The 27,208-nt window shown below is 33.7% G+C and overlaps 2 protein-coding genes across 2 annotated transcripts; one reads left to right on the top strand and one right to left on the bottom strand.

Annotated features, from left to right (window-relative positions):
- On the top strand, positions 1-7,869 carry LOC130649082 (crossover junction endonuclease EME1-like). The gene is made up of 11 exons (XM_057455283.1): positions 1-778; positions 866-973; positions 1,543-1,590; positions 2,255-2,425; positions 3,396-3,488; positions 3,779-3,885; positions 4,642-4,878; positions 5,883-5,946; positions 6,432-6,557; positions 7,115-7,168; positions 7,300-7,869. The coding sequence occupies exons 1-11, from the start codon at positions 314-316 to the stop codon at positions 7,411-7,413; spliced, it is 1,587 nt and encodes a 528-aa protein (XP_057311266.1). The 5' UTR covers positions 1-313; the 3' UTR covers positions 7,414-7,869.
- Positions 7,751-25,432, bottom strand: LOC130649078 (pyridoxal-dependent decarboxylase domain-containing protein 1-like). Its single transcript, XM_057455280.1, has 25 exons — positions 24,952-25,432; positions 18,602-18,654; positions 17,240-17,275; positions 17,036-17,098; positions 16,804-16,950; positions 16,166-16,221; positions 15,620-15,753; positions 15,434-15,464; positions 15,311-15,348; positions 14,831-14,994; positions 14,600-14,648; positions 14,142-14,213; positions 13,969-13,998; positions 13,719-13,794; positions 13,527-13,570; positions 13,071-13,212; positions 12,419-12,495; positions 11,912-12,017; positions 10,888-10,946; positions 10,664-10,776; positions 9,883-10,051; positions 9,370-9,447; positions 9,140-9,232; positions 8,933-9,038; positions 7,751-8,835 (listed from the first exon to the last, which is right to left on the bottom strand). Exons 1-25 carry the CDS (start codon positions 25,054-25,056, stop codon positions 8,618-8,620), a joined length of 2,259 nt encoding a protein of 752 aa, XP_057311263.1. The 5' UTR covers positions 25,057-25,432; the 3' UTR covers positions 7,751-8,617.
- Between the last annotated feature and the right edge of the window lie 1,776 nt (positions 25,433-27,208).

Here is a 27,208-nt window from a genome sequence, read left to right on the forward strand (position 1 = left end):
ATTGAAGTCAACATGAAATTGAAGAAAACAGAAGTTTAATTAGGGTGAAATGGATTGTTTGACAGTTTTGCATTTTTAAATTAAATTTTCTGATGCTCTAAATTAATTGCATATTTTCACATGCCTTGGCAAGTTTTATCCTTTTATCTGGACCTACATAAAAAAGGTTCAAAATTCTTTTTTATTTATTTTTTAATCTAATCTCTTTTAGAAATCAGTAAAACATATCCAATCTTTCTATATATTGTTTTTTTAAGATAGTAATGCACAACCCTCATCATTCTCATCAGCAACAAGCTATAAGTGTGATACTATGGATGATTTAGCTACGTCAAGTCTACGCAAAAGAATTCAGAATCGTTTAAATTCTGTTAAAGATGTTGTGCCTTCCTTGAAATCTATTCCATTTGATAAAGAGGAAAGTTCAAGCGACGAAAGTGATATTGACGATAATATCACATTGGAAGAGTGTGCAAAATTTATAAACGGGCGGAAAAACCATAAAGAAAATTCTTTTACAAATTTGACGGAACAGAAGACTCTAAAACAAAAGAACATTAACTTAAAGGATGTTATATCGCAGAAGTTAGAAGACAAGAAGGGGAAGGCTAACTTAGACCAAAATAATTCCACATGTGACAGCTTGACTAAACTTCGAAACAACGACAATGTTCAGCTTGTTCCAATCTTGGTACCAAATGTTGAATCAAACCATAGCGAACAGAATAACAATGATAACCCAATGCAAAAGAAGAAAATGACAGACGAAGAAAAAAAGGTCAGCATATTTTTTTTATTTTCCTTACAAGTTCAATGGTTAGGTAAGATTTCTTTATATGCAATACTGTATTTTGTATATCTCCAGCTGGCAAAACAACAGAAAGAAAAAGAGAAATTGGAGAAAAGAAAAGAGAGGGAAAGGTTACGTATGGAAAAAGCCATGGAGAAAGAAATGCAAAAAGCAATTAAAAAGGTTTGTTTCTGTCTTTTAACTAACTTTAGAACACTTCTTCCAAACTAACAAAAATAAAGGTTGAGAACAATACAGGCAAATCTGTTTAAAGTGGCTCAGGGAAGAAAAAAAAGTGACTGTCCTAGACAGGTTTCTCATAAAGAATCACTGTATAACAGCCACAGTCCAAATCTTCATCATTGACTGCCTTGAGCTGTGTATTTCCATTCCGCTACATCGAAATAATTCTCATACAATAATTAAAAACCATCATCAAGTAGATCAGTTGATTTTGTATGATAAGTGTGTATCAACATCAGAAATCCAACCTCAGTAGGACTGCAAACATTGAGAGTTGTTTGCAAAACATTGTATATTACACAAATATTTTGAGCTTTTGGAGTACCAAACAACGGCCAAAAGCTTGGCCGTCATATGGTACTTGAAAAATTTGTTGTTGTTAACTGTATTGGCTGCTGTGTGAAATGTGATTCCAAACATTTATTAATTTTCAGATTTTATTTGGATGTTATTATCTTTACTCCAATATTTTGCAGGAACTATTTTTATACCCATTGTCTTTGTTTCAGGTTCATACTTTAAACAATCGAAATGAAAGAAAAGATGAATGTATGGAGGTGAAATTTTTTTATTCTTATTATCTATCTATAAAGAAGCACACATTCAATACAAATTGAATAACTGTGCTAAATAAAGAAGAGGTTAGAGAGGGGAGAGGGGGGAGGAAAGGGAGGGAGCTGCATTCTATTTTTAGAAGTCTTTTCAGTTAATGACTTGCTAAATTAATTTCATGGAGAAATTAAAATCAATTAGTTGACTTTTCCAGGACATAGGAACACTTTTGGCACACACTCAACATATCTCTGCATCACAAAGTAATTTTTCTTTAAAAATAAATCTCCTAAAAGATAGAGAAATTCTTTAAAAATGATCTATTTCATTTAATTCAAGAAATTTCCATAGAAATTTCTTCTTAATTTTCTAAACTAAAAAAAAAATGTCTTCTTTTATAAGCTCTCCCAAGTAATTTTTTAAAAATTAGCACTTTGTGAAATTACTAGTATTTATGTCTATCAGGCCTAAAAACAACTCGAACCTCAACTCAAATTTCATATTTTTATAATTAACAGTCATGACACAAAAAGTTTGTTCTAAATATAAACACCCCAGCAAGTATGTACAAAAAAATGTTTTGAGCATTAAATGTGAGATTCATGAGATTCAAATTATAATCCTTCATTTTAATCAACAAAAATGTTTTAATGTTTCATTACTCCACAGAGAATCTTAGCTGTCATTGATCCATGTCTCATTCAAGAGAAAGGTGGTGCTAATATTTTGAAAGCATTACAAGACCTTAACGTGCGCTATGAGATGAAAGAGTTGCCTGTCACATCTTGTATTGGATGGATGAGAGAAAGTGTTGATTACAGCTTGAAAGGTCAGTCAGAGGTTAGTGTTGTTTGGACTTTTTTTAAGTCAATAACTTACTACCTAGATTTAACTTGTAATTACTGATGTTTAAAATTCAAATGCAATATATTTTTTCAAATAAAAGTATTTATAGCCTGATTGTGTGAACTTGATTGGTTATTTTTCTCAGATGTTTTCTTTTGAAAGCATTGGGAAAGTTTAAAAAAAAATTAATCTATTACTCGGAAAAGAAAAGATTCGAAAATTTCCGAGTCGCATATTTAGAAAATGTCTTCTCGCATGCGCAGAAAATTTTTCCGATTCTTTCCGAGGCAAAAAAACTGGAAATTTGCCTTAAAGGTGGATCTAAACTTAGATACAAATTGGAACAAATCGAATATAAGTTCTGCTGTTGTGTGGAAATTTACCTTAAGAAAAAATTTGATGTCGCTATCATTTTCTGCAAAGTTACTTTAGCTTCTAAATTATGTTTTCTTTTTGAGTTTCATTTTTTTGAGCCTGAGAATTTCTTTAAAACTAATATTAAAAAAAATCTAGTATTAGTATTTTTTAACAAATACAGCTCCTCGTGTTGTCTTTGTTCGTTCGTCAAAACAAACTTTCGATTTCTTGTTATTTATTATATTTTACAGATCGTGGCATATTGTACCGCCAAAAGAATACTGAAGGAAAAATTTTCTTTTTTTTGAAAAATAAAAATAAAAAAGGAGCAAATTTTTAATAAAAAGTAATTATTCATAAACAAGTTGTCTAGACGTCTGTGTGGTTCTAAAAGTGTGTATAATTTCTTGCTCATTGACCTTTTGAGTGATCCGTTTATTACACGCCATTCTTCGGTATGTGCGAAAATTGAGCTTATTGAATCGTTTCGAAGCTCTTTTAAAGTAATGATCCGCGTCTGTGGCCTTCTTTCTCATTTTAAAACTAGTTCTGGATTAAACTCAGTCATGTATGGATAATGTCTCTAAGTTTTTACTATTCTTTACAGATTTCAAAATCATCTCGTTATGTGGAAGAAGAACATGTCATCTACAAAATGACTGCTGCTGAAGTCGCTGCAAGGATTAATGCTGAATTGAAAGTAAGTTAATGCCTCAATTGGAATGGTGAATATCCGACAGACAACTTTTCTCTGACTATGTTTTTTTTAAGCTCAAAATCTGCAGCATGTAGGTGCTAATGGGTTATAGGGTCTTTTGTTCCCAAAGTGTCGAAAAGCTTTACTCTTATACGGCTAAAGATTTTTTGAACTTCATCAGATTTCTTAGACCCGTTCTTAAATAGCGTTCAAATAAAGTGATTGTCTCGCGCAAGTAGTGCATTTTTAGATTCACTTTAGTTATTTGTGACTATCTGATTGATAAAATTTAGGAACTAAATGGCGAAGAAACTCTGAACGATCTATTGTTGACATTGAAACGTGAATACAAGAAGAAAAAAATAACATTAGTTGTGACAGGCATGAACGCGTATCACAGGTTGGTGCTTTGCTTAGCATTAGTTGTGATGTTAGTCTTCATATTAATAATACCCGTATTCTTTCTTTTTGCTCAAAATGGCTGCACACAGCTTGCTGCATGTAACTCAATATACTGACGGGTGAATCCATGGATTCAACTTCTGGTCTCTATATTAATAATACTCACTCTCTGTCCTCCCACACAGGCTATTTTCTTGTTAAGAATGCACATAATAATTTAGGCCAAAATAACAAAAGCGATACATTTTTAATGATTCCAGCAGATTTTTCAACGGGCAAACGACTAGTCTGTTATAATTCTCGTTGTGCGTCTATGGGCTAAATATGGTAGCTGCAATCAGCGACGGCCGAATTCCCATTGATTTTTTCACGGGTTTACGACTACAAATATATTGTGCGAACTCGCTGAGTTTTGTCTTCACAATGTTCACAGCTGCAAAGATCAGAAAATTGAGGGACAAAAAGTTATGAATATTGGCCTATCTATTTAGGAAAACGTATTTCATAGGATCTTTTAGCAACTTGAGATCGTCGTGCGTTTCACCTTAAAAGAATTGTCCATTTTCTGTAACCTTTTTAAGGTTTAACAATGAAGCGTTATGCTTTCATGCTTATTGGTTAAAATTTGGGTAAATTTGTCAACCTAGGAAGAAGAAGTTGACCTTATTATCTGAACCCTGGTGTTGTTTCAGAATCGCTGAAACAGAAATTCAATATTTTTTTCTTTCTGTTATTTCTTCGCCGAATATTTTAGGTTTGTGAAAACGAAAGAAAATCAGCGTTTTCGCGATCAAGCGTTGGGAGTGGAACCAAATGCGAAGAAGAGAAAGAAAACGAATGACGTGCCATTGTTAACAAAAGAAGATGTTGAAGATGCTTTTGTGGCTTTGCAATGTACTCAGAGTGTTTTTGTACGGTTTAGCGAAGACATGGAGCAGTTTAGTCTGTTCATCGCTTCTTTTACAAAGTCCATCGCTGAAGCTCCCTTTAAGTAAGTTTTTTTGCTTGTTACGTTGTTTTTTATTTCTGCATCAGTTGCTAACGAAAGCTAAGGACAGAGTTTTTATATCACTCTCCAAGTTGCTATATTTTAATTTTAAACATGTTAGCATCAAACACTAGAAAGCCTTTAAGCCTGGCTAAATCTTAGCGTCAGCTTGTTTATGAGAAAAAAAACATGAAATTATATAATTCGAAAGAAAGAGTCAACTCACATTAAATCTGGAACTTCATGAGTAAAACACATTTAGGTCACTCTCTCATGTAAAAGAGGGTGTGTACCGTAAATGTCATTTACGTTATAAAACCCTAGCCTAATAAAAAACGTTAGTATAGTGTACGTGCTGATTTTAAAAACAATAGGCGCCTATGGGGCAATGTTTAGTATAGTAAACCTATACATAAACTTCTTTAATAATGAATCGATTAAAACTTGAATCAACGACCTCTACCTAATGAGCTATGAACCCGACATAGTCTTCCGAGCATTTGGTGTAGGCGAGGCAAAGGTGTCACCTGTGGAAAAATTAGAATTGGTGACCATATTTACGGTGGCAAAATGGTGGTCGGAGTATCAGACAGAAATCTTGAAGCTGTTCAGCATTTCTCAACAGTACTCTTAATTTTTAGCCGTCTGGATTTTCCAAGCGGGTAATACGGGTTTTTAGGCATTCTGATTGGCGTAGCGCTCTTGACGACGAGCCAATATGGAGCGGTTTGCCCGCCGTCAAGAAAAATGGTAGCTTAAAATGTAATCAAAAACCAAATATATTTTGTGAAATCAGCGTAAAACTCCTTTATTTTAAAAAAACAATGTAAAAGTCGAGTTTTACTGGTAAAAATACATCTCAAGCAATATTTTACGGTACAGCCGGGGGTGATCGGTTATTATAGAAATAGTGCTAAGCCACAATATTTTTCTTAACAAATCAAATTATTAATTTATTTTGTTTATTTTAATTGTTTATTTAATTTTCGTTTATTAAATTTTCTTAGAAAATCTGACGAAACATCTCTCCGCTTTCATTTTTCAACCGCATCTGGCAAATCTTCAGTTAAGGTAGGAATAACGATCTCAGTTAATTTTAGTGTAGCTATCCATCAGAATAGACTTCGAGATCTGAAGGCATTGAAACTTGTTTCTGTTAAATTCTTCTGGTACTAGTTTTGTATAAAGTAAAGCGAGTTTTCAAAATAAACGTTTGTTAAACAAATATTCATTTTAAAAACTTGTCTTTCCGAAGATTTTTAACTTACCAGCAGGGATTGGTATCTTTATCTTGAATACCCATCCTTCTGTAGGTTTAATAAGAATGAAGGTCTTTGGAATGTAACGAAAGATGGGCGTATAAATCTAATTCGAATGTGGCTTGAAATTTTTATGTTATATTTTGCCTTGATCGTTTAAGGACTGTTGATTTGATTCAATACGAACAAAGTTCGTAATTTTGTAAACTTCATCCGGAACACCCTTTAACTAATTCTTTGATTCATTCCGAATCCACTGCATTTTGTAGTATAACTATTGCTAATATTTTTTTCTAGATCGCGAGCGATGGTCATGGTATTCTAGAGGTTTGGAACCAACAATTGCAACAATTTTACGGTGTTCGACATGATACCTCAGTAGCGATCACACAAGTGTACCCAACCCCTCTCTCTTTAATGAAGGTACGTGCGTTAGAAGATTTGAAATTGTGGCTTTATGGTTGTCTTTTTTACATTGAGTCTCGAGTTAAAAAATCCTGGAAAGTCCTTGTTTTTGAAACTCCGGAAATGCAGGGCAAATAACCTTAAAATTGTTTAAAAGTTTTACTGCGAACCTTGTCAAATATGTTCTACAATCTTGGTCAAAATATGTTGAGTGAAGACAACTAATTTCAAAGAGTATTGACCGTTGACGATTTAGTCCATAATTAAAAAGTGACGTCTTTTGCCTCACTATTTTTTCTCAAGGTTTAGTTTTCATACTTGCTTTTTACTTTTGATTACTGGATGCGCCAAATTACAACAATTTTGTCGAGATATATTTCGTATTTTTTGTTGCTCAAATGTTTGAAATGTCTGGATTATAATTTTTCTTATTCGGTTGTAATATCCATAGCCATCATCAGTTTTGCCATCTGTACCACAATTCTTTTATAGTTTTAAAATATTATCCAAAAGTTATTTTAAGTGAATATTCTCACTCTAATTTGGTCCATTTTATTACATCAATGTTTATTTAGGCGTACAAAAATGCATCAGATAATGAAGGTCCGAAACTGCTTCAAGACATCGAGGTGAGAATTTCAATGCACTGCTCTTCAAAACTTTTCAACAACAAAAACAGATGTGGTTAATATCGAGAAAGGAAATCTTTCTTGATTTTATTTTTCCTGGTAGGTTTAATATATTTTTTTTACTGCAACAGATACGACGTGGGATAGGTGTATTGCAAACTCAGCGGAGGGTTGGGCCCGAATTATCAAAAAGAATACATAAATTATTCACATCAAGAGATGGAAATGAAATTTTAGCTCGATGATTGAAACTTTTGTAAATACGTCCCTCTTGTAAATATATTTAAAACTTGTTATACTCTCCTCTTGAGTTTTCGCTTTAAGCTTATTTTTTAATATTCGGCGATAAACTCGTTACGCCATCTTTATGCTGCGTCGTTAATGATACATTCGCAAAGTTTTAAGATTCGTGGCTCTCATACCACACGCACACGCATTAGAATTTTATGCTACAATTAAACTATAAAATGAAACACTGTTTACTTAATTACGTTACATGCCCATGGTTTTAGTCTGTCTGCGTAACTTTAGACATGTCAAATAAGGGAGGTATGCTCGCATTTGGAAACAACAACCCGAATATCGAAGACAAAAAAACATTTTCTGCTCTTTAGATATTCACAATTCAAGAAATTATATATTCATTATAAATACTACCACATGCCAATGACGACTTTGATATAACAAACATTTCACACACACGAACTCACATCGAACCTCAAATATACGCTGGACTTCGAATGTACACCAGAACTGCTTCTTCGAGTAAATATGGACCGAATACGGGGTCTCAATTGTACGCCGGAATTGCTTATACGGATTAAACACTTTGTAATAAGCAGAAAACGCAGAGAGTTACTAGTTCACGATCTAAAATTGTGAAAAAAACCCACAGTAGTAAGTAGGAAAAAAAGAGATATCGATACAGTAAAAAAAATAAATGCATAATCAACAAATAAAAAGAACACGTTGGGAGTGACAGATTTCCTTAATTAGGAGCGCAAATAAACAAGCGTGAACAAAAACCAGTCGGAAAAACACGACGATGCGAAGTCAACACGGCAGGACGGCCGACGCCTAAAAGGTGCCTTTGAAATGAAGGCCATCTATGTATGAAAGTCGTTCATCGCCATTTTGAAACTTTAAACAGAAATGCGGGATTTGGTGGATACGCGGGTATTTTGCTGTTAATGGAAGTATGGAAAGTAGCTGTATTTGCCTTGATATGTTTTTTCGACTTGATTGCCTCGCGTATCATTTTTTTTCTTATAGTTATCCCTGTTGACGACAAACTTCACAACAAAAGCGAAAACCATATACTTTTTACCAAGAGAGAATTTCATCCAGGCAAAACAACGCGTTATCACAGCTAAACGCCTCCACGCGGCGCTTGACGATGAACGAACTTTTGAATATAGATTGCCCCTACACGTTCAGGCCGATATCCTATCATACGTCCGATTCTTTAACATCCGACCCGCTTTCTTCTCCAGCAGAGTTATGCTCTGACAGTTCTTCATTGTGCTCTTCTTCGACACCCTCCATCACAGTATTTTCATCTTTTTGCGTGTTTTGAGACGTTTGAGAAACTTGAGATAGTGTATCTGTTTGATCATCGTGGATCTGCATTTTATACTTGTATGTTTGTTCAGTCGTTTCAAGTTTGCCTAGAAAAAAATATGAAATCGGTGTGAAACAATTTAAAACAAACAAACAAGCAAAACAACAAATAAACTGCTTTAACTTCAAAAATTATTCAAATACCTGATGATAAATCAAATGAACGCCCTGTAACGCCATGATTTTCTTTGGGAGGAGGCGACCACCAATTATAAAGGGAACTAACCAAAGGTACACTTCGTAATACGCCCTAAGTAAATAAAACGAAGAAAAAAGCAATAACGTTTCTGTTCTTGAAAATAATCGACGCATAGTTATCAGAAACCTTTAAATCAATTAAAATTCACTTACATCTTGAAAAAATTTCTCTTCACGTTCTCTCTCGAGTTTAGTTTGCGCCTCTTCTATGCTTTTTTGAACACTGTCTTTTAGACTTTCAACAAACTAAAATAGTTAACGTAACAAACCTTTTGTTAAACACTCTGTCGTAAACGTTTCGTTTTAAGTTTTAGGCCTCAGAAAAAGCACCATGGGGAAGAGTGACGTAGGAGGGGGAGAGTGACGTAGGAGGGTTGACTTACTTTGACGTTGTCTTCCATGTCGATAGTACACTTCAAAACTATGTCAGCAAACTGCTGCAGGTTAAAAGTTTCGTCCACCTAAAAGATAACCTGTATCTCAACAACACCATACATATCTTGAAGCTATACCCTAAACTAACGCACACAATTTAAGTACCGACAGATCAGCTTTTCGTACTGATCAAATTTGGCGACTTTTCTTGTGAAATAAACACTACGCTAAAGAATAATGCTCAGTATTTTCGATTTACATTTACTCCAACCATCTTTTCTTCCTTTTTTTTAAAGGGGGCAAAATCATACACAAGAGAGCTAATGCAATCAGAACATGATAGACACATTGTAAAGCTTAGCGTATTATTTGAATACTAGTCGTCAACCCGTGAAAACATCCACGGGTCGCCCGTGTTTTATATATAGCATTGCGTGTTTCAGTAACAGGAAGACAAACAGACAGAATACGGCTATTATTAAAGAGTAGGAAACGACAACAAGTGTGTAATACAAACGTACAATTCCGACTTGAATATAGACTTGTCCATTTGGTAACGTGCGTTGCTCTAAACATTTATAGTGGTGCGATAAACCATGGTGTATGTTTGTATTCAGTTCGTTCGCCTCATGTTTTTTTACATCAGAGAGGTTGGCCATGCTTTTGGTTTTCCAATATTTTGGTATGCACCTAGGGTAAAAGATAACAAGTAAAGAAAAATATCTTATTAGGTAGGTTTGAAAACATGGTACAGTTAACTGCCGGTAACTCGAACACAGGATAACTCGAATTTCATTATCTCAAACCATTTTTGGGGTCCTTTGAACTTTCTTTAATACTTTCTTATAAAAAACTCTGGGTAAATCGAACATTTGTTAACTCGACCCATTTTTAGTCCCCCGAGGCTAACCTCATCAAATAAGTCGAACTTTTTACTCGAGAAAAGGACATTAAGACTAAATAAATGTAAGATTTAAAATTTTCTTAATTTTTTTTAACTCTTAACTTAATATACATGTACAAATGTTGTCCGTCTTGACAAATTCAATGTACAAAACGAGTTGTTTGCCCTCTCCATTGCTAAGACTGCACCTTTCCCCAGTAATTGTTGCTCCAGCTTGTGAAAAAATCGTTCCAACTCGAACTATTATCTAATTCTTGACTAAATTCGACTTAACAAAAGCTTCGAGTTAAACTCGAACATTCATTAATTCGAACTATTTTCCTCAACCCCTTGGCGGTTCGAGTTACCGGGAGTTAACTGCAATAATATTTGAGCAGAACAACATGTTTCAAACTTACTGGAAAGCTCCTATGGCAGGTTCCTCTGACACATCGATAAGTACAACGTCAGGTACCCTCTGGAAACACTCTTGAAAAGAAACTCGATTGATCAACGTATAGTCCATATGTACCTTGAAGCAAGAACATGTTTTGGATTAATTCATACATCTTTACACTGCAGAGAAATGTGAAAGTGCGAAAATCGCGAAATAGAACATATTAAAAAATAAAAAAATATTTACGATTTTAGTTTGTAGTTGTTCAACGAATTCGTCAACATCATTTTTACTCGTACTATGACCTAAAATGATCAAAATGTCTTGATTAGAAAAAATCCACATAATATTAAAGCTGAGAAAAAAAAAACTAAAAATGCTTTTTTTAAATAGGAAGGAAAGGAGATATTTACTCAATGGAAATTTCAAACCGCAATGGAATAGCATCGTGTTTATATGTAGCCATTTTCCAGAAGTAGAAATCAAAAGAGAACATAGTATCAAGCTATTAAGTTCAAAAGGTTACATTTATATGAGAGCTTGTTTTTTATTGCTTTGAAAGCGTGTCGCTTTCTATTTGCGCAACATGTTTTGTATTGAAATCAATTGTTGGAAGCAGAACTTTTAAGGTTTTAAGATGAGACAACTTTAATTACTGGAATCTGATTGGTTGTGAGCAGTGAAGGTTTAAAATTTGTTCTATACAATAGTAAAAAAAGAAAACGAAGGCTTTCATGAGGCTGGAATTTATTCCAGCAATGAGTACAGTCACGGGACACGACCCAACTTTATGCTATTTTGCATATAAATAATTTGTCGAAATGTTTTTTTAATTTTACAACTTTATGCTAATTATCAACGTTTTAAAATGTAAACTTTTGTCGCCAGTGTAGTTTTTTTGCTGATTACAGCATTTTTTTTTTACTCACACCACTTTCAACAACAAATCCAAGTCAACATTTTTGTATTCAGCCCATCAGAAGACAATAATTCACACATTTTTGCATGCAGCCAATCAGAAGGCAGGCAGTAATTTAAACACTTTTGTGAGCCAATCAGAAGACAGCAATATATTTTAGCACTTAACCAATCAAAAGGCAATAATTCATACACTTTGGCACGCAATCAGAAGACACAAATTCATACATTTTAGCACGCAGCCAATTAGAATTCGCCATTTACAGCTTACTTAGTGAAAATCCTTTTCAAAGTGTACACTTGACATTGTTAAAAGCACTTGGTCTGTCAATGCTGTTCGCATCTAACTTACTTCTTGATGTCTGCAGCGGATGAAATTTAAGACAGGTTCCTTCTCGTGGTATATTAACAGTTTCAAGACTCACATTTGGTACTGTGTTTTCCAAGTCTTCTACTATCTAAACGAAATAAATTAACATAACAACTGATTCCATTTACAAAAATTTTTATTTCTTTTTTTTTGAGTGAAATTGATATAATATGAAAACATTGATAAGGTGCGAAATTCCTCAATGCAAATAAAAAACTTGTGTTAACGATTTATCTGATGACATGTCGCATTTCACCTCTGTCTGAAAATGAAGTGTAAACTATGAAAGCTTTGACCGTAAAAATGCTAGCCAAAGATTACTTCACAAAGTCAGATAAAATTAAGATTCTAATTTTACAGTAATCAGCAGATCTGGTTAGCCTGGTGTCTCACTGTACATAATTTAATTTTTGATATTCCAGACTGTTCATGTTTTCCAGTAAATAAGCACTAGTGCGTGTGAAGTTTATGCAGTAACAAAGAACATACCAATTTATTGAATACTTCCACTAATTTTGGAGAAATGTCTAGCTTTCCACGTGGAGCGGCTTTTTTTGTAGGTATGTCTGGAAAAAAAATTAAAAAGGTAACAACAACGTTTAAAGATGTTTTAAAATTAAATTTGAAAACAAACAAACAAGCAAATAAACAAACAAATAATCAAACAAATGGCCAAATAAACAAACGATCAAACAAAATAAACAAGAACAAACAAACCAACAAACAAACAAACAAACCAGCAAACAAGCAAACAAAACAATCAAACAAGCAAACCAGAACAAACAAGAAAAAAAAAAAAAAAAAAAAAAAAGAGCAAACAAAACAAACCAAAACAAACAAGCAAACAAATAAAAACACAAACAAACAAACAAACACGAAAAAACAAATAAAAACACGAACAAACAAATAAAAAACACAAACAAACAAATAAAAACACGAACAAACAAATAAAAACACGAACAAACAAATAAAAAAAAGAACAAACAAATAAAAACACGAACAAACAAATAAAAACACAAACAAACAAATAAAAACACGAACAAACAAACAAACGAGCAAACACGAACAACCAAATAAAAACACGAACAAAAAACAAACAAACAAACAAGCAAACAAACAAATAACCAGAAGAGAACATCACCTTCACTGTCTTTTGAAGATATTGACAATGGAAGTGATGGTGATGCTTTGTATTTAAAGATGACAACAGGTGAAACTCCTGTCGGTTGCTCGATGCGTTTAATACCATTTATAATATCCAATCTATTACACATTTGTTGAGACTGAAAAGAAAAACAACCATTTCGTTTTTAGATATCACCATTTTTCTTCGCCGAAATCAGTTTTGAGCACACACAAATTTGCTTTTAAATGACTCTCACGAATAGTACATACTACCACTTTAGTAAAAGGACCTCCAACAAAGAGATGAGGTTGGAAGTAGCAGTTTAACGTGTATAAATTATGATAGGTTGCAGAATTAACAGGCGCATGTATTGAAGATAAGTGGCATAACAAATTGCACATCAAAACACCCCCGTCTAACTTAAAAATTAGAATGTTTGATGCAAATATGTTAAAAGAAATATATTCTTACCAATCCAGAAGCATGTTCAATTATCTTCTTCAAGTCATGCGTACCTTGTGATGAATAAGTTTAGGTAAGTATAATAAAATAGCAATAATTTCAGACTTTATGAAAGACTTCATGACAGTTTCACTACTAAAACTAAGCAATCCAACTTGACACTATGCAACAGACGGATAAAAATATAAAATGTAAACATACCCATAAATTGAATGATCACCCATAGTGGGAGGACAATCAGCTTCTCTGAAATATTGGTACATAGTCCTGAGTGTGCCTATAGAAAACCAATATTTACATGAAACCACTTTGTTACAGAAGAAAACTTTGGATTTTTTTGTTACTTGCTTGTAAAAAAAAAACGAACGAACAAACGAACGAAAGAAAAAACGAAAAAAACGAACAGTGCAAGCAAATAAGAGACCAAACAAAAATAAATATGAATACTAACCATTACTGGACTATTCGTTCTATAAAATGTCTAAAGGTTTGTTAAGAATCTTAAGTTGCTTGTTGTATACAATGAATAAAAAAAATACAGCTTAATTCAACACATTTTAGTAATTGACCTAGACGATGTATCATCCTGTTACCTTATAATACATTTATAGATGGAAAAGATACACAATAAGGTAATGTTGGTATACCAAACCATCTTGAAAGATTTAATGTTAAACTATCAGCTGAAGTAGCCACCTAAAATAGAAAACGATACATTAAATACTCACATTCTACAGTCCGCCAACAGTAACTCTCGTTGCTAGTCAAAATTAAAAACCACTCAAAAATTGGATTTCTATCAAAGAAAATATTTCATAAACCAAACAAATATTTTGTGTCTTTTTTTGTTTTGTTAAAATTAACATAAGAACAGTCACCACAGTCTTGTAAGTTCAAAAAATTAGGAACGTTTAGAGATCTATTCAAAGAAAGATTATTATTCCCAAATTTACATGTTTTTAAATTTAAACCTAAACCTTTAAATTCACATCTTTTGAAAAAAAACCAAAATTTTTCGGTGTATAACAGAACACCCTATAGCATACAGTAATAAAAAGCAATCATATGGTAAAAAGACTTACTTGTATAGATGGCTGAACTTGTGCCATTGTAAGATTTGCTAATGTGTCTCTACAGTAAAAGAGCATTTATCTTATTCTATATTTCGTTAACATTCACATGCAACAATAAAAAAAAATGATCATAAAAAGTAAATCAAGCCAAGTATAAATGATGAGCTGCAGTAAAACTTTGGGCAATATTTATTCCCCTGTACGGAGAACCACAAGCTGAACAATTCTACAACCACTTACCCTTCAATATGAAACCATACACCTGACTGAGTACATATTTCGCGCAACCGACCGAGGTTGTCTGTGTGTCCTGACAAAGGTGTACCAGCATAACCAATCAATATAAGTGGAGTTTTCCCACAAGAAACATCATCTGTTAGAAGTCGTTCAAATGCTGCAATGTCCTACAGTGCAAAAACGTATGTCACTATGCAAACATTAACATTTCTTATACGACATGTTTTATTGTCATATCGAGAATATTTTGCATTAAGAAAGTTTGCGCCTGTGAATAGTTGTGATCTCAAATATATATCATTCCTATATTGACTACCATTTCCTCATCAAAAAACCACCTTTAAAAGAATTAAAGGCTTTATAAATAGCTGAATATATTTATGTAGAATAATATTTTTGCTATAATAAACTGCAATCAGTATTTGTTGGAAATACTTCCGGTCACACTACCTTTAATACTTATTTAAATATGAGTAAACTCACCATAGTGTAAGGAGAACCAAACATTGTATTGCAAGGAACTAAATATAAAATAAAACAAAGAATAATAAACATATTATTGATGCTTTAGTCTTTAACAAAAAGGTAAAAAAAAATTTTTCTCACCTATGCATATACTAGACTGTGGAAGACCAAGCTATAATAGTGAACAGAACAGTAGTGGTATTGTATATACTCTACTTGATGCATAGGTAATTCATTTTTAGCCATAATAGATGTAGTAATATAACTTATACACTTATTTTTATTTCGTGTAACAATAAGTAATGAAATTAGAAGAAAACTGTATACCTCACTTCTTAGCTGTTTTCCAAATTCTGGAGGTGCGGCTGCACTAAGATAAACTACAGGAGGTCTGGTGTATAACGCTGTGAAACCATCTGTAGCATATTTATTATATTTCGAATGTAGGGCTAGTCTGCACACTAAGAAAGTAAAAAACATAATGTCAAAAAGGGAGAAAATAATTTAGTCAAAAACTGAAAATTTATTAGTTCAAAGAGAGAAAAAAAAACTCCAAATTTCTTTGTTCTTCAGATTATATATTTTAGAAGACTGGAAGGGGTTTTTAAAGTAATAAGTAATAAAGATCTTAGAGCTTTAGTATGAAATAAAAATAAACCGAATTAGAAACAAAAAAATGTTTTGTCCTTGCAGACTGTAAACTTTAGAACAATGCAGGGTTTATTTTTTGAAAACATTTTAGGACTCACAGAACGATACATAATATATAACAAAATAGAAATCTGATTAAAAAAGTCAGGAAATAAATCATTTGTACAAGTTTTTAAATTTTAAATTTAATGGATAATTTAGCTGGCAGGAATTTGCAAATACCTTTTAATAATCCATCTAGTTTATCATTGTGAAAAGTTGATGACATGCTGTCCAAGCTAAACATAAGAATAACAGAACAATCAAACAGGAGATAAAACTTTTTCCCAGAAAGAATACAAAAGCATAATTCTAGACATTCACACATCTTTAAAATTTAGAAGATCTTGACCGTTTAGAAAGGAATGATATGAGAATGGTTAGGTGGATGTGTAATGCCAGTCTGAGAGACAGAAAGAGTTCAGATGAGCTAAGGAGCAGGCTAAGTATACGTAGAATTAAAGATGTTATCCAGATAAGAAGACTGAATTGGCTGGGGCATTTGGAAAGAATGGAGGAGGATAGTGTAGAGACTTGATAGTTCCTGGGGCAAAGCCCAGAGGGAGACCGAGAAAGACTTGGCAGGAGCTAATAAGGACAGACTTGATACAGAGGAAGTTGAGTTTAGATCTAACACAGTCTAGATGCGATAGGGTCATTAATATACCCCGTCCAACCCATGCTAGCATGGAAAACCGACGTTAAGCCGACAATGATGATGATGATGATGATGAATACATTCAAATTACATGAGCCTACAGTGAAACATCAACAAAATATCCCAAGTTGGGCCTTAAATTTCAACATACTGCTTTACTTACCCAAATAACGTTGACAGCCACTTTTCTGTGTCATTTTTTATTTTTTCACACGTCTCAGTTAATTGTTCAGGTTTTAGCAATTGCATATACCCCTGGACACTCTGTGATAGCATACATATATGGTTGTACGTGTCTGGAGGACAAATTCTATAATTGTTTATAAAATTATATCATTACTTTTTCATTGAACAAAATGGTCTAAAAATTTATTACGAAAAGTTATAGCCTTTACCTTCCATCGTGTTTTGGCACAACAGCAGAAAGTCTTGACAAAACTTCAGAAAGATGCACACCTCTAAAAGTAAAATTTCTAATTAATGTTCTGTTTAAAATTTAAACAGTGCCACACTACATGTGGAAATATGCTAAATACAGTTGTTTTATGCAGGAGAATCAATTAATTGCATCAGAAAAAGACAACAAAAATCTAACTTACTTGTCCACATGAAAATCACTGGAGTTTTTCTCTTGCCTAAAATGGATAGATATTACAGAAGGGTTTCCAAATGTTTTTAAACACAACATTTATTTAAAACGCGACACTAAGTTGCTTATTACTAAATTACAGCAATATAGTTTGCTGAAAGTTATATGTTGCCATAGCTGATATACTTTAAGTGCAGAAACTTTATCAGCAAGAACCTTTAGTGAATTTTACAAAATTTGGCTTTGTTTTGGCTAATTTTGCAAAAGGTGAAACTTAACAAAATCGAGGTGAAATTTTCTAAGATCACCAATTCGCAAAAGCATTTTTTTTTTCAATTTGTGATAGCTATGTCCGCAAAGAACAAACTCAGTTTTAATTAATGCCTCAAGGTTCGATTCTTGATATTCTTATGGTTAACTTTTGGTAATTGGGAAAATTATTGGTTGGTATTCATGGAAATTGTTTTCACATACTCAAAAGATTCTGTCTAACACACAACATCTACATATAAGCAGTAAATTTACATTAAAACTGTTTTTTATTAATACCCAAACTGAATGAAGGCCTGATGTTAATTTAGCTCGTACTAAAATTGTATTCTTCTTCCTCATTTTTGAAAACATTCTTTATTATTAGATCAACCATTATCAAAACAGCCAGCATCAACATTTGCGAAAAATCTTTCCACAGGGTATTTAAAATGTCCAAATACTGAATCACTTTAATTATTGTACTAATGGAATATTAAATTACAATGATCGTTAAGTTCCTAAGACATTATTTTTTGAATCTTCAGTGCATCTTCATAAGTTTTCTAGATGGATTTTAAAGACATCCAAAGCTGAAGTTTATCCTTTTTTAGAATACTACACATTCTGTAAATGCAAAAAAAATTATTTAATCAGGTAATTTGAAAAAATATTAAATTATGCTTTAACAATAAGGGATTACAATGAAATTACAAGAAAGTTCTCACCATGTTTCTTTGGTTATCAAGTTTTATTTCAAATTTCAGGATATTTCAGGCTGTTTGAAGCATATATGAAGCACGCATATTGCTAATGCAAAAAATCTTAAAATCCCTGGGCTTCTAGTTTTTTATACAAACATTAATCAATTGCAAGATTTGTTAAAGTATATTTTGACATTAGTAACAGCAAAAAACAGTTATCAGTATTTTCTTTTTATATATAAAATAATTATTTTATTATTATTATTTCATGTCATGAGTAATAGATGGAAAACTACATTAATGTTTTCTTGTAATATACATGCAACATTTTCAGTTCACTAAGTTTGCATACAAGTCTTGTCATTGTACACTTCCTTAATTAGAAACTCACAATGAATATGTATCTTTAGTTTTCTTACCTGTTGCTTGAGAATATATGTTTTATGAAGGCTTGAAAATCTTTGCTGACACCCTAAACATTTAAAAATACATAAATTATTACGACCAAAAATATTCTACTAAATATTTATTTTTTTAGAGGTTTTGATATGAGAAAAAGGATTATAAGCACACTTTCATGCAAGCTGCTAGTAAAATCTTTTTATTTTTTGGCATTTTGCAAAGCATATCATAAATCACATTGGAGAGGGTGATTGTATCCCAATCAAATACAATGCCACACATACTTCATAGCTGTTTCATAAGAGACAAAATCATTTTATATACCCTCTCAGTTGAAAGAGGAACTTGAAAATGGAATAAGATTTTCAAATTTTGTAAACAGAATATTTCTCTCAGATAATTTCTCCATATTATCAGCAATACATTTTTTAGAAACCTGTCTGACATATTTGGGCCAAGATGTCTAAATAGGTCTCCAAAAACTACAATTAGAGGAATATCATAAAATAAAATTACAAAAATTGTGCTGGAAAAAGGATGCATCCATTTCCAAAATAAAAACAAAAAACATTCGATTGTGGCATAGCACTAATGTTGTATCTTGAAATGTCAATATCAACACATGTCTATCAGCAAGTCTCAATATTGTTAATGTTTAAAATTGTGATTCTCTTTGTTCTTATAATACTCTAGACAATAGAACATCGTGGAGGTATATTCTATACCAAAAAGGGGAAGCAATGATATAAACACCAACAGGTAATATCCTATATATCTCTTTAACAATGGTAGCAGAACTGACAATGTTATCCACTGCCCAAGTGTAATTGGAATACTGAGAATTGACTCTTTTGCTTCACACATGTACAATAAGTGGCATAAAATCACCTCCGGTCTTCCAGCCTGAAGAAGACGACGATTATGCATCATGGAAGAATGATGTTGAAGTTTGGCAATGCTTCACAAAGGAAGAACCTAAACGTCAAGGACCTGCTGTATATCTGTCAATGAAAGGCAAAGTTAGGGAAGCAGTTCGTGCCATATCGGTTAATGACTTGAAAGGAGATGATGGTGTCCAAGTGATTCTACAGAAACTTGATGAAGTCTTTCAAACTGACGAGACAAATCATACATATCATGCATTCAAAGAGTTTGTAGAGTATAGGAGGAGTAGTGGAGAGAATTTTTCAACCTTCATTGTGCTATATGAAAAAATGATACAGAGAAGTGAAGCGGTACAAGTTAGAATTACCGTCGGGTGTGCAAGCGTTTTTCTTAATACAAGCTGCAAATTTATCTACTGATTTAGAGAAACTGACGAGAGCTACTGCCAAGTTAGAGTACATGGATATGAAAGACAAACTACAGAAAGTATTTGGTGACTCGTTTAAAGACAGCTCTGAGGTGGTTCCTGTGAAGCATGAAGAAGCTTACTATACTTATGGCAAGGACAACAAGTATGGTAATGGAAAACGAGGCACAGGCCTCGTCAGGAAGAAAAATGCTGGCGTGCGAGCTTCGCACGCCATGATACTTTTCAATCATTTTGAGGCGTGCAATGTTCGCACGGCATAATTTTTAATGGCGTGCGATGGCGTGTGCTCATTATTGTTCCATTTTTGTTCTCAAGTAATCATAGAACTCGCATACAACAACTCTAATTTTGCCATGTTTTAAAGCAGGTAATTTGTTGCGAAGAAACTAAAATGTGTTCATTGTTTATTATTTTTTTAAAAAATTATACGTTAAATAAATTTTCGTCGTAACACCCTCCTCCGTTATAAATAACTTCCAAAACAACATCAGCACATTCTGTATAATTTTCAAAACAACACAAGAAAAAGTCTTTCAGCATGTGGCAATTGATCACCATAACTATAATTAGATATCATGCTGACTCGGTGCTTGCGAAAGAACATGCTGGAAGTGATTTCATATAGCGAAAGTAGCGAAAGCATTTAAAGAAGTAGACAGAAAAGTTGAACTTTAAAATTTATTTTTTAATTTAAAAAGAGCAACTAGATTAAAAAAAAAAATGAAATGCTGCTTGAGTTTTTCGAAAGCAAATGTTGTTAGCAACTTCACTTCACAATTTCGAATACTGAATATCGAACATTGAACATACGTCGAGGTGGAAAAAGTATTGAATTGAAAACCAATGTAACACCTGCTCTGAATATTACAATGCGTGTTTTGCTTGTATATTTTGCAATGTACCTGTTTTTTTTTGCTTGTTATTAAACAATTTTATTTCAAAGGCCACACAAATTCCAATTTAATTATTTGCATTAATCATTCATGTCAATTGAGGAAGAAAAGAAAACTTAGAAAAAAATAGAAATTTAAAAAAAAAATAGACAAATTAAATCATGCTTCCCTACGTATATTATTCCCAGACACCTTCATTGAACTGAATATTATTATTTTGGTGTGCGATTAGCGCACGCCTGAGGTATTTAGTGTTATTTTTTGGCATGCGAAGATCGCACGGGAACATTCAAACATGGCGTGTGTGGGCGTGTGCGCGTGCGATCGCACACCATTCCTGACGAGGCCTGAGGCAGGAGAAATTTTTACGGTGTAAGCAGTTCCTGGAAGTCAAAGAAAAGGAGCACAGCAAATACATCTGGTAACCCAGTTGATTCTGAAGGCAATGTTTTACAATGTCATCATTGTGAGTCGACAAAACATTTCGTTGGAAATTGTCGTCATCGTGAGAAAGTGGTGGAAGAAAATAATATGACTGTTCATATTAAACTGGTGACTGGGAAAGGTAGTGGAAGTATGGTGTTAGAAATGCTGCGAAAAGGTATCCTTGAGAGTGCGTGCACAAAGAGTGTGGCTGGATCGGTGTGGATTGATGAGTTTGTTAACATGTTGAGTAAAAAAAGATCGACAAAAGGTTCATCAAAGTACTGTTTCAAGTGAGTCGCTGTTTCGTTTTGGTGATGGTGTGGAAAGTCGTAGCTTCAAATGTGTGAAGATTCCAGTAAATTTTGGTGGTAAAAAGCGGAAAATTTTGAAAGTTGATGTTGTGAGTAATGAGATTCCATTGCTTATAAGTAAACCTGCAATGAAGTCCTTGTGTATGAAAATTGATTTTGAAAACGATTGTGCAATAATTGATGGTGAAAAGCTTGATCTTCAGTGTATAGCTCATCAGGACATTACTTTTTGTCATTGACAGAGTTAGCTCATGCAAACTGTAAAGTTGTTTTTCATACATAAAACCTGTTGACCTTACCTAAAGAAGAAAAAAGAAGAAAGCAATAAAACTTCATCGTCAATTATGTCATGTGTCAAAAGAAAAATTGGTTGGCTTGTTGAAGAAAAGTGGATGCAGTGACAAAGAATTTTTTCGTTTGATTGATGATTGTTGTTCTTCTTGTAAGTTCTGTGAGCTTTATAAAAAACTTGCTGTTGTTGGACTGCCAGTGTCTGATAAATTTAACGATTTTGTCTGTATGGATTTGAAAGAGCTGGAAAAAGGAAAGTTGTGGTTCCTTCATCTTGTTGATTCGGGTACTCGATACACAGCTGCATGTTTGATTAATACAAAGAAGAAAGAAGTTGTGGTATGCAAGATTTTTCAATTATGGATAGCTTATTTTGGAGCACCTAGAAAGTTTCATAACGATTGTGGAGGGGAATTTTGTAATGCAGTTACGAAGGAGATGAGTGAGAAGTTAGGTGTTGAGATTAACACAACACCAGGTGAATCACCTTTCAGTAACGGCATTGTAGAGAGAAATAATAAAGTGCTCTATGAAATGATGATGAAAACCAAAGAAGATGTTAAATGCAATATGGATACTGCTTTGACATGGGCAGTTTCGGCGAAGAATGTGCTTCAAAATCAGGAAGGATTTTCTCCAAACCAGGTTGTTAAGAAATTGAATGCTACAAAACTACAATTGACATTTCCTAATCTTGGTCATCCAGAGAATCTTGCAGTAATGGTATATGTTGATGTGACTCATGCAAGTCTACCTAGTGGTGCTTCACAAGGTGCTTACATAGCTTTCTTGTGTGGTAATGGATATGTTTCACCTGTCACATGGTGCTCAAAGAAGCTTGATTGTGTTACAAAGAGTCCACTACCTTCTGAGACGATGGCGTTAAGTGAGTCAGGGGATGCTGAATATTTTTTTGTATCAATGGTAAAGGAGATATTTCATCTTGATGTTACTCCATCTGTTGCATGTAAAACTGATAACCAATCGCTACGAGCGCATCTTGAAAGCACAAAGATCATCCAAGATGTGAGATTACGTGTTGATATTGCATGATTCAACTCGGAGAAATTAATGTACAATGGGTACCTGGTGCTGAACAGATAGCTGATTGCATGACAAAGTATGGTGCATCGTCGGCTAGACTTGTTCATGTATTAAAGACGCTTGCCTTTTAAAAATAGATTTTATAGGTTGATTTTAAAACCTCTATTTTTCAGGCGTCAGATTGTCAGCAATTTATTGCCGACGTGTTTTTAGCCTAATTTCGAGGGCTGAGTTATGTTGTGAGCAAAATTGCCAGGGTATCGCTACTATTTGTTTAGATAATTCCGTAATTAGGCTGGTACAGTACCGCTTGAATGTAACTTTACATGTACGCGAGTTTTACAACCTAATGTAACAATTTAATGTATACATAAAGAAACATAACACGGTAAAAGCATTTCTATCGCTGTTTTTCGTTCTTAAACTTTTAAAACACGATCTAACAAAGCTTTTCTATCGCTGTTTATTGTTCCTAAACTTTAAAAATGCGTTCTAACGAAGCTATTCTATCACTGTTTTATGTTCTTAAACTTTTAAAATGCAATCTAAAAAGCATTTCATCGCTGTTTTTGTTTTTAAACTTTTAAAATGCGATCTAAAAAGCATTTCAAATGCCGTTTTTCGTTCTTAAATTTTTAAAATGCGATCTAACGAAGCTTTTCTATCACCGTTTTTTGCTCTTAAACTTTCAAAATGCAATCTAATGAAGCTTTTTTATCGACGATTTTTGTTCTTAAACTTTTAAAATGCGATCTAACGAAACTTAAATCTTTGTTAAATTTTATTTTCTTTTGTTGATCTATTGACAACTATAGCAATTAAATACAACAATGGGACACACACAGTTCACAGGAGCTAATTAAATTTCGCAAACAAGAGATGAACTCTATTGTTTTCAACATGCAAAAATAGCTCATGTGTTTAAGAATAGGTTAACAATAACAACGAAAGTTCTGACACTACCGAAAGCTCATGCGAAGGTGATAACTTTCGCGTACATGTAAGTTACATTCGAGCGGTACTGTAGTAGGCTACTCATTACAATTTCTTTTCACATATTGAAGTATGAAGATTATAACAATTGTCAAACAGCACTGTAGTATAAGTGTGCACGTTTTAGGTAAGTTTTATTGAAATGTTGGTGAACTTATATGACTAAACATTTGAAACTCATCAATGAATACACCTTTTACGATAAATTGGGAAACTAACACTACATCACACCTTATTTTGCAATCGGAGGAGGTAAAATCACACTTTTATAAGAGTTTAGCAAGGAGAAAAAATGTTTTTTCGTGATAACTTTTCTTGCCACGTTTTGTTTTTAGGCCACCGTCGAAAATATGTTTGGTTAGCGTCATTTCTAATTACAAAAGTGAGTCGGTCGGTCAGTAGGATAAAAATTTTCCCGAAAAATTACAAAAATACTATATTTCGCAGCCATATTTTGTTGTTCGTTTTAAATGTACGCTAGCTGTATTTTTAGCCTCCGTTTTAAGTTCGATTTTTGTCAGTCAATAGTGTTCCCATGGTTTTTGCTTGTATTGCCATATAAATGCGAGCAGGAAAATATAGCACTGAGTAGCGCTGCGCAGTCCCCTATCGAAATAACATTTGCACGTAACAACCGTAATTTGGAGGACCACTGAAAAGGTAAATGGTGGATTTTGTTGCGTGTCGAAGATTGTTTGTGAATTGTTTGGTTTATTATTTACTCTAAAAACTTGAGAAAATATGCCTTCGTCTCTAACAAACTCTCATAAAAACACCTTTTTTACCTCCTTTTTTCTGAAATTGTAAAACGATGAAGAGCCGTACGAATGCATGTACAATTGAATTATCATAAAGGTGTATTGAGGGGTTTTAACTCTATTTGACTAACTAGCTAAGTATACCACAGATCGCTGCAAAGCACAATTTTTGCAAAACTGATTTGTGCAGCTAGTTAGCTAGCTAGCTAATAAATAAATAAATAAAAATGTTTCGGTTTAAACAAATTGCCTTGTTAAAGTCTCTCAGCACAAATTATCTAGCTGGTTACTAGATACAATCATTGAATATAATGATAATAAGTTATAATCTATTACCTCATTGGCATCATCTGTTATTTCCATCTTGTTTGTGTTTGTTATAGTACTTTCGCCCTCTTCTTGCACAAGGTTTGCTTGCCACGACTGACTTTCAGCAGCCATTTTTTCCGAGAAAAGCCACGACTGTTGACCTGTTCAAAGTATTAGATTGTTAGTTTAAAACGTTACTCAGGTGCACAAAAAAATCCTACTATGGACACGTTGGATTTCCTTAAAATTGCTGATTTTGCAAATTATGTTGTTTACGATGTTTTTATCAACCAATAACCGCCCCCTGATCTGCTCTCGACTTAGCGGCCCTAAAGCCGAATCTCCACTGGACGATATATTCGCTACGATTTTTGTGACGAAAAGTAGAAACCAATTCAACTTTTCGTCATGACGAAAATCGCAACCAATCAGATTCGAGTAAAAATAGTCCGTAGGGATTCGCGTTAACGCTGTATTTGCTTACATATTTTTGCCTCTGGAAACACGGATCGGAGTGGAAAGGTAAACGGATATTTATTAATTTCAATTTCCATTAATTAAAATTTCACTTGAACCGGAAGAAAAAGACCATGAAATATTCGAGTCACCGTGTTCAAAGTCTCCGATCGGATCCGTGCGCTGAGGAAATAAATATGTGAGTGGGAATTCGCCTTAGTAAATTTGACAAACCAGACCAAACAGACACAAAGACACAGTGTGCGCTTGTTTTCTACGAATAACTTTATTTACTATAACCGTAAAATCCTGTGATTTAATTCCTAGACATTTTAGGACAGCGCACTAATATTGGTAACAAGAAGCAATCTCGTTCCTGGGGTTTCTTTTTCTGCTTTCTGTATTTGGCTGGCGCGAATCGGCATATCAGAAAGCGAAAAAAACTCTGGGGACGAGATCGGGCTAACGTTTTATTCAAACATTATTTAAATTCTGGAGGGTTGAACATTTTGCTTTTTTGTCATTTGAAGACTGGAAATAAAAAATTCACAATTCCGCAGAGTCGTGAAACGCGGGAAACGACATTTTTCTGCGTCTTACAACTTTGTTAAGATAGTAAACCTAAACACATCAACACCAAAGCCTGCAATGACAATTGGGTCGTAAGTCACCTGAGTTGTGACTCTTTGTTGAAAACTAGTTAATTAGGTTGAAAAACCTCTCAAGCCTGAATTTTAAAATTGTAGGACGGTACGGGACTTGATCATCAAAAGTATTTTAGAGTTCTGGAGACGAGAATAGGAACTTGATACCCCAGCCTCCCCACCGTAGAAAAATATAAAAACCGGTGGGGTTGTGGTAGGGTCGAGGTCGCTAGTTTGTATTTCCCTCTTGTCCTGTCGCCCGGCGAACGGTGCGCAGGCACAAAGATGGCGGCAGAAGTAACGGTAACGGATGATGACGCTTTTGAGGAAAGGTATGTTTATTTCATATTTTCAATATAAACTTTGTCGTTTCGCAGGAAATATTGAGCTAAAACTATTGATAGATTAGACCCTGAAAACTCTTTCTTTTTTGTTGAAACACTTTTTTGTTAAGTTTAATTTTCTGGGCACTGGTTGGGGAGAAGGGAGAAAGGAATCTAGCTAGCTAGCTAAGCTACAAAATATAACTTGTTTTGTAAATTAAAGCTTTTTCATAATTTTTGTAAGAATTTGAATCAATATATAAAGGGATTTTTCCTTCAGCTAAGAAAGTTGATCGTAACAAACCTGAAAGTTAATTGTAACAAACCTGAATTCTCCTTTTCCCTTCTTTAGGGGGCCTCATCCATACTCACATTGCCAAGACAAACGTCCAATGGACGTTTCTTTTCAAAGACAACCACACACCCTGAGAAATGTCCACTTGTGGCAGTTATTTTTCCAAAAAAAACCTATCCTACAAAGGTGAAAAGCCTTTTCCGAGGTTCTTTGGTGGTCTCGTTGATTGTAGTGGGCAAAAACATGGTTTTGAATTGCCACGAAAGAAACGTCCATTGCACTTTGAGAGGTACCCACAAACGTCCATTGGACGTTTCTCGTGCTGAAGCTGAAGGAAAAATCCCTTTATGTATTCGAAGCGGACAAAAATGTTATAGTCAGATGAGGTAATCGTTACGCACTTTTTAAATAATCATGAACTACGGTCGCTGTTCTAATCGTTACGCAGTTCTTTTGTTTTATTCATGCAAAATTAGTTTCTTGTAACATATTCACCAAATATGAGGACCATATGGAAGCGCTATCATGCACTTTTTCACATAAAACAATGCGTAATGATTAGATCG

This window comes from Hydractinia symbiolongicarpus, chromosome 7 (genome assembly GCF_029227915.1).
Source record: "Hydractinia symbiolongicarpus strain clone_291-10 chromosome 7, HSymV2.1, whole genome shotgun sequence".
In the NCBI taxonomy this organism is placed as follows: Eukaryota; Metazoa; Cnidaria; class Hydrozoa; order Anthoathecata; family Hydractiniidae; genus Hydractinia; species Hydractinia symbiolongicarpus.

Excerpts from the sequence above, each read along its gene's own strand:
- LOC130649082 (XM_057455283.1), top strand. The coding sequence starts at position 314 with ATGGATGATTTAGCTACGTCAAGTCTACGCAAAAGAATTCAGAATCGT. Across the intron at positions 3,886-4,641 it reads GGCATGAACGCGTATCACAG|GTTTGTGAAAACGAAAGAAA; the intron begins GTTGGTGCTTTG and ends CGAATATTTTAG. Across the intron at positions 4,879-5,882 it reads ATCGCTGAAGCTCCCTTTAA|AAAATCTGACGAAACATCTC; the intron begins GTAAGTTTTTTT and ends AAATTTTCTTAG.
- LOC130649078 (XM_057455280.1), bottom strand. The coding sequence starts at position 25,056 with ATGGCTGCTGAAAGTCAGTCGTGGCAAGCAAACCTTGTGCAAGAAGAG. Across the intron at positions 16,951-17,035 it reads GTGCCAAAACACGATGGAAG|AATTTGTCCTCCAGACACGT; the intron begins GTAAAGGCTATA and ends AAACAATTATAG. Across the intron at positions 10,947-11,911 it reads TCCGCTGCAGACATCAAGAA|GTCATAGTACGAGTAAAAAT; the intron begins GTAAGTTAGATG and ends TGATCATTTTAG.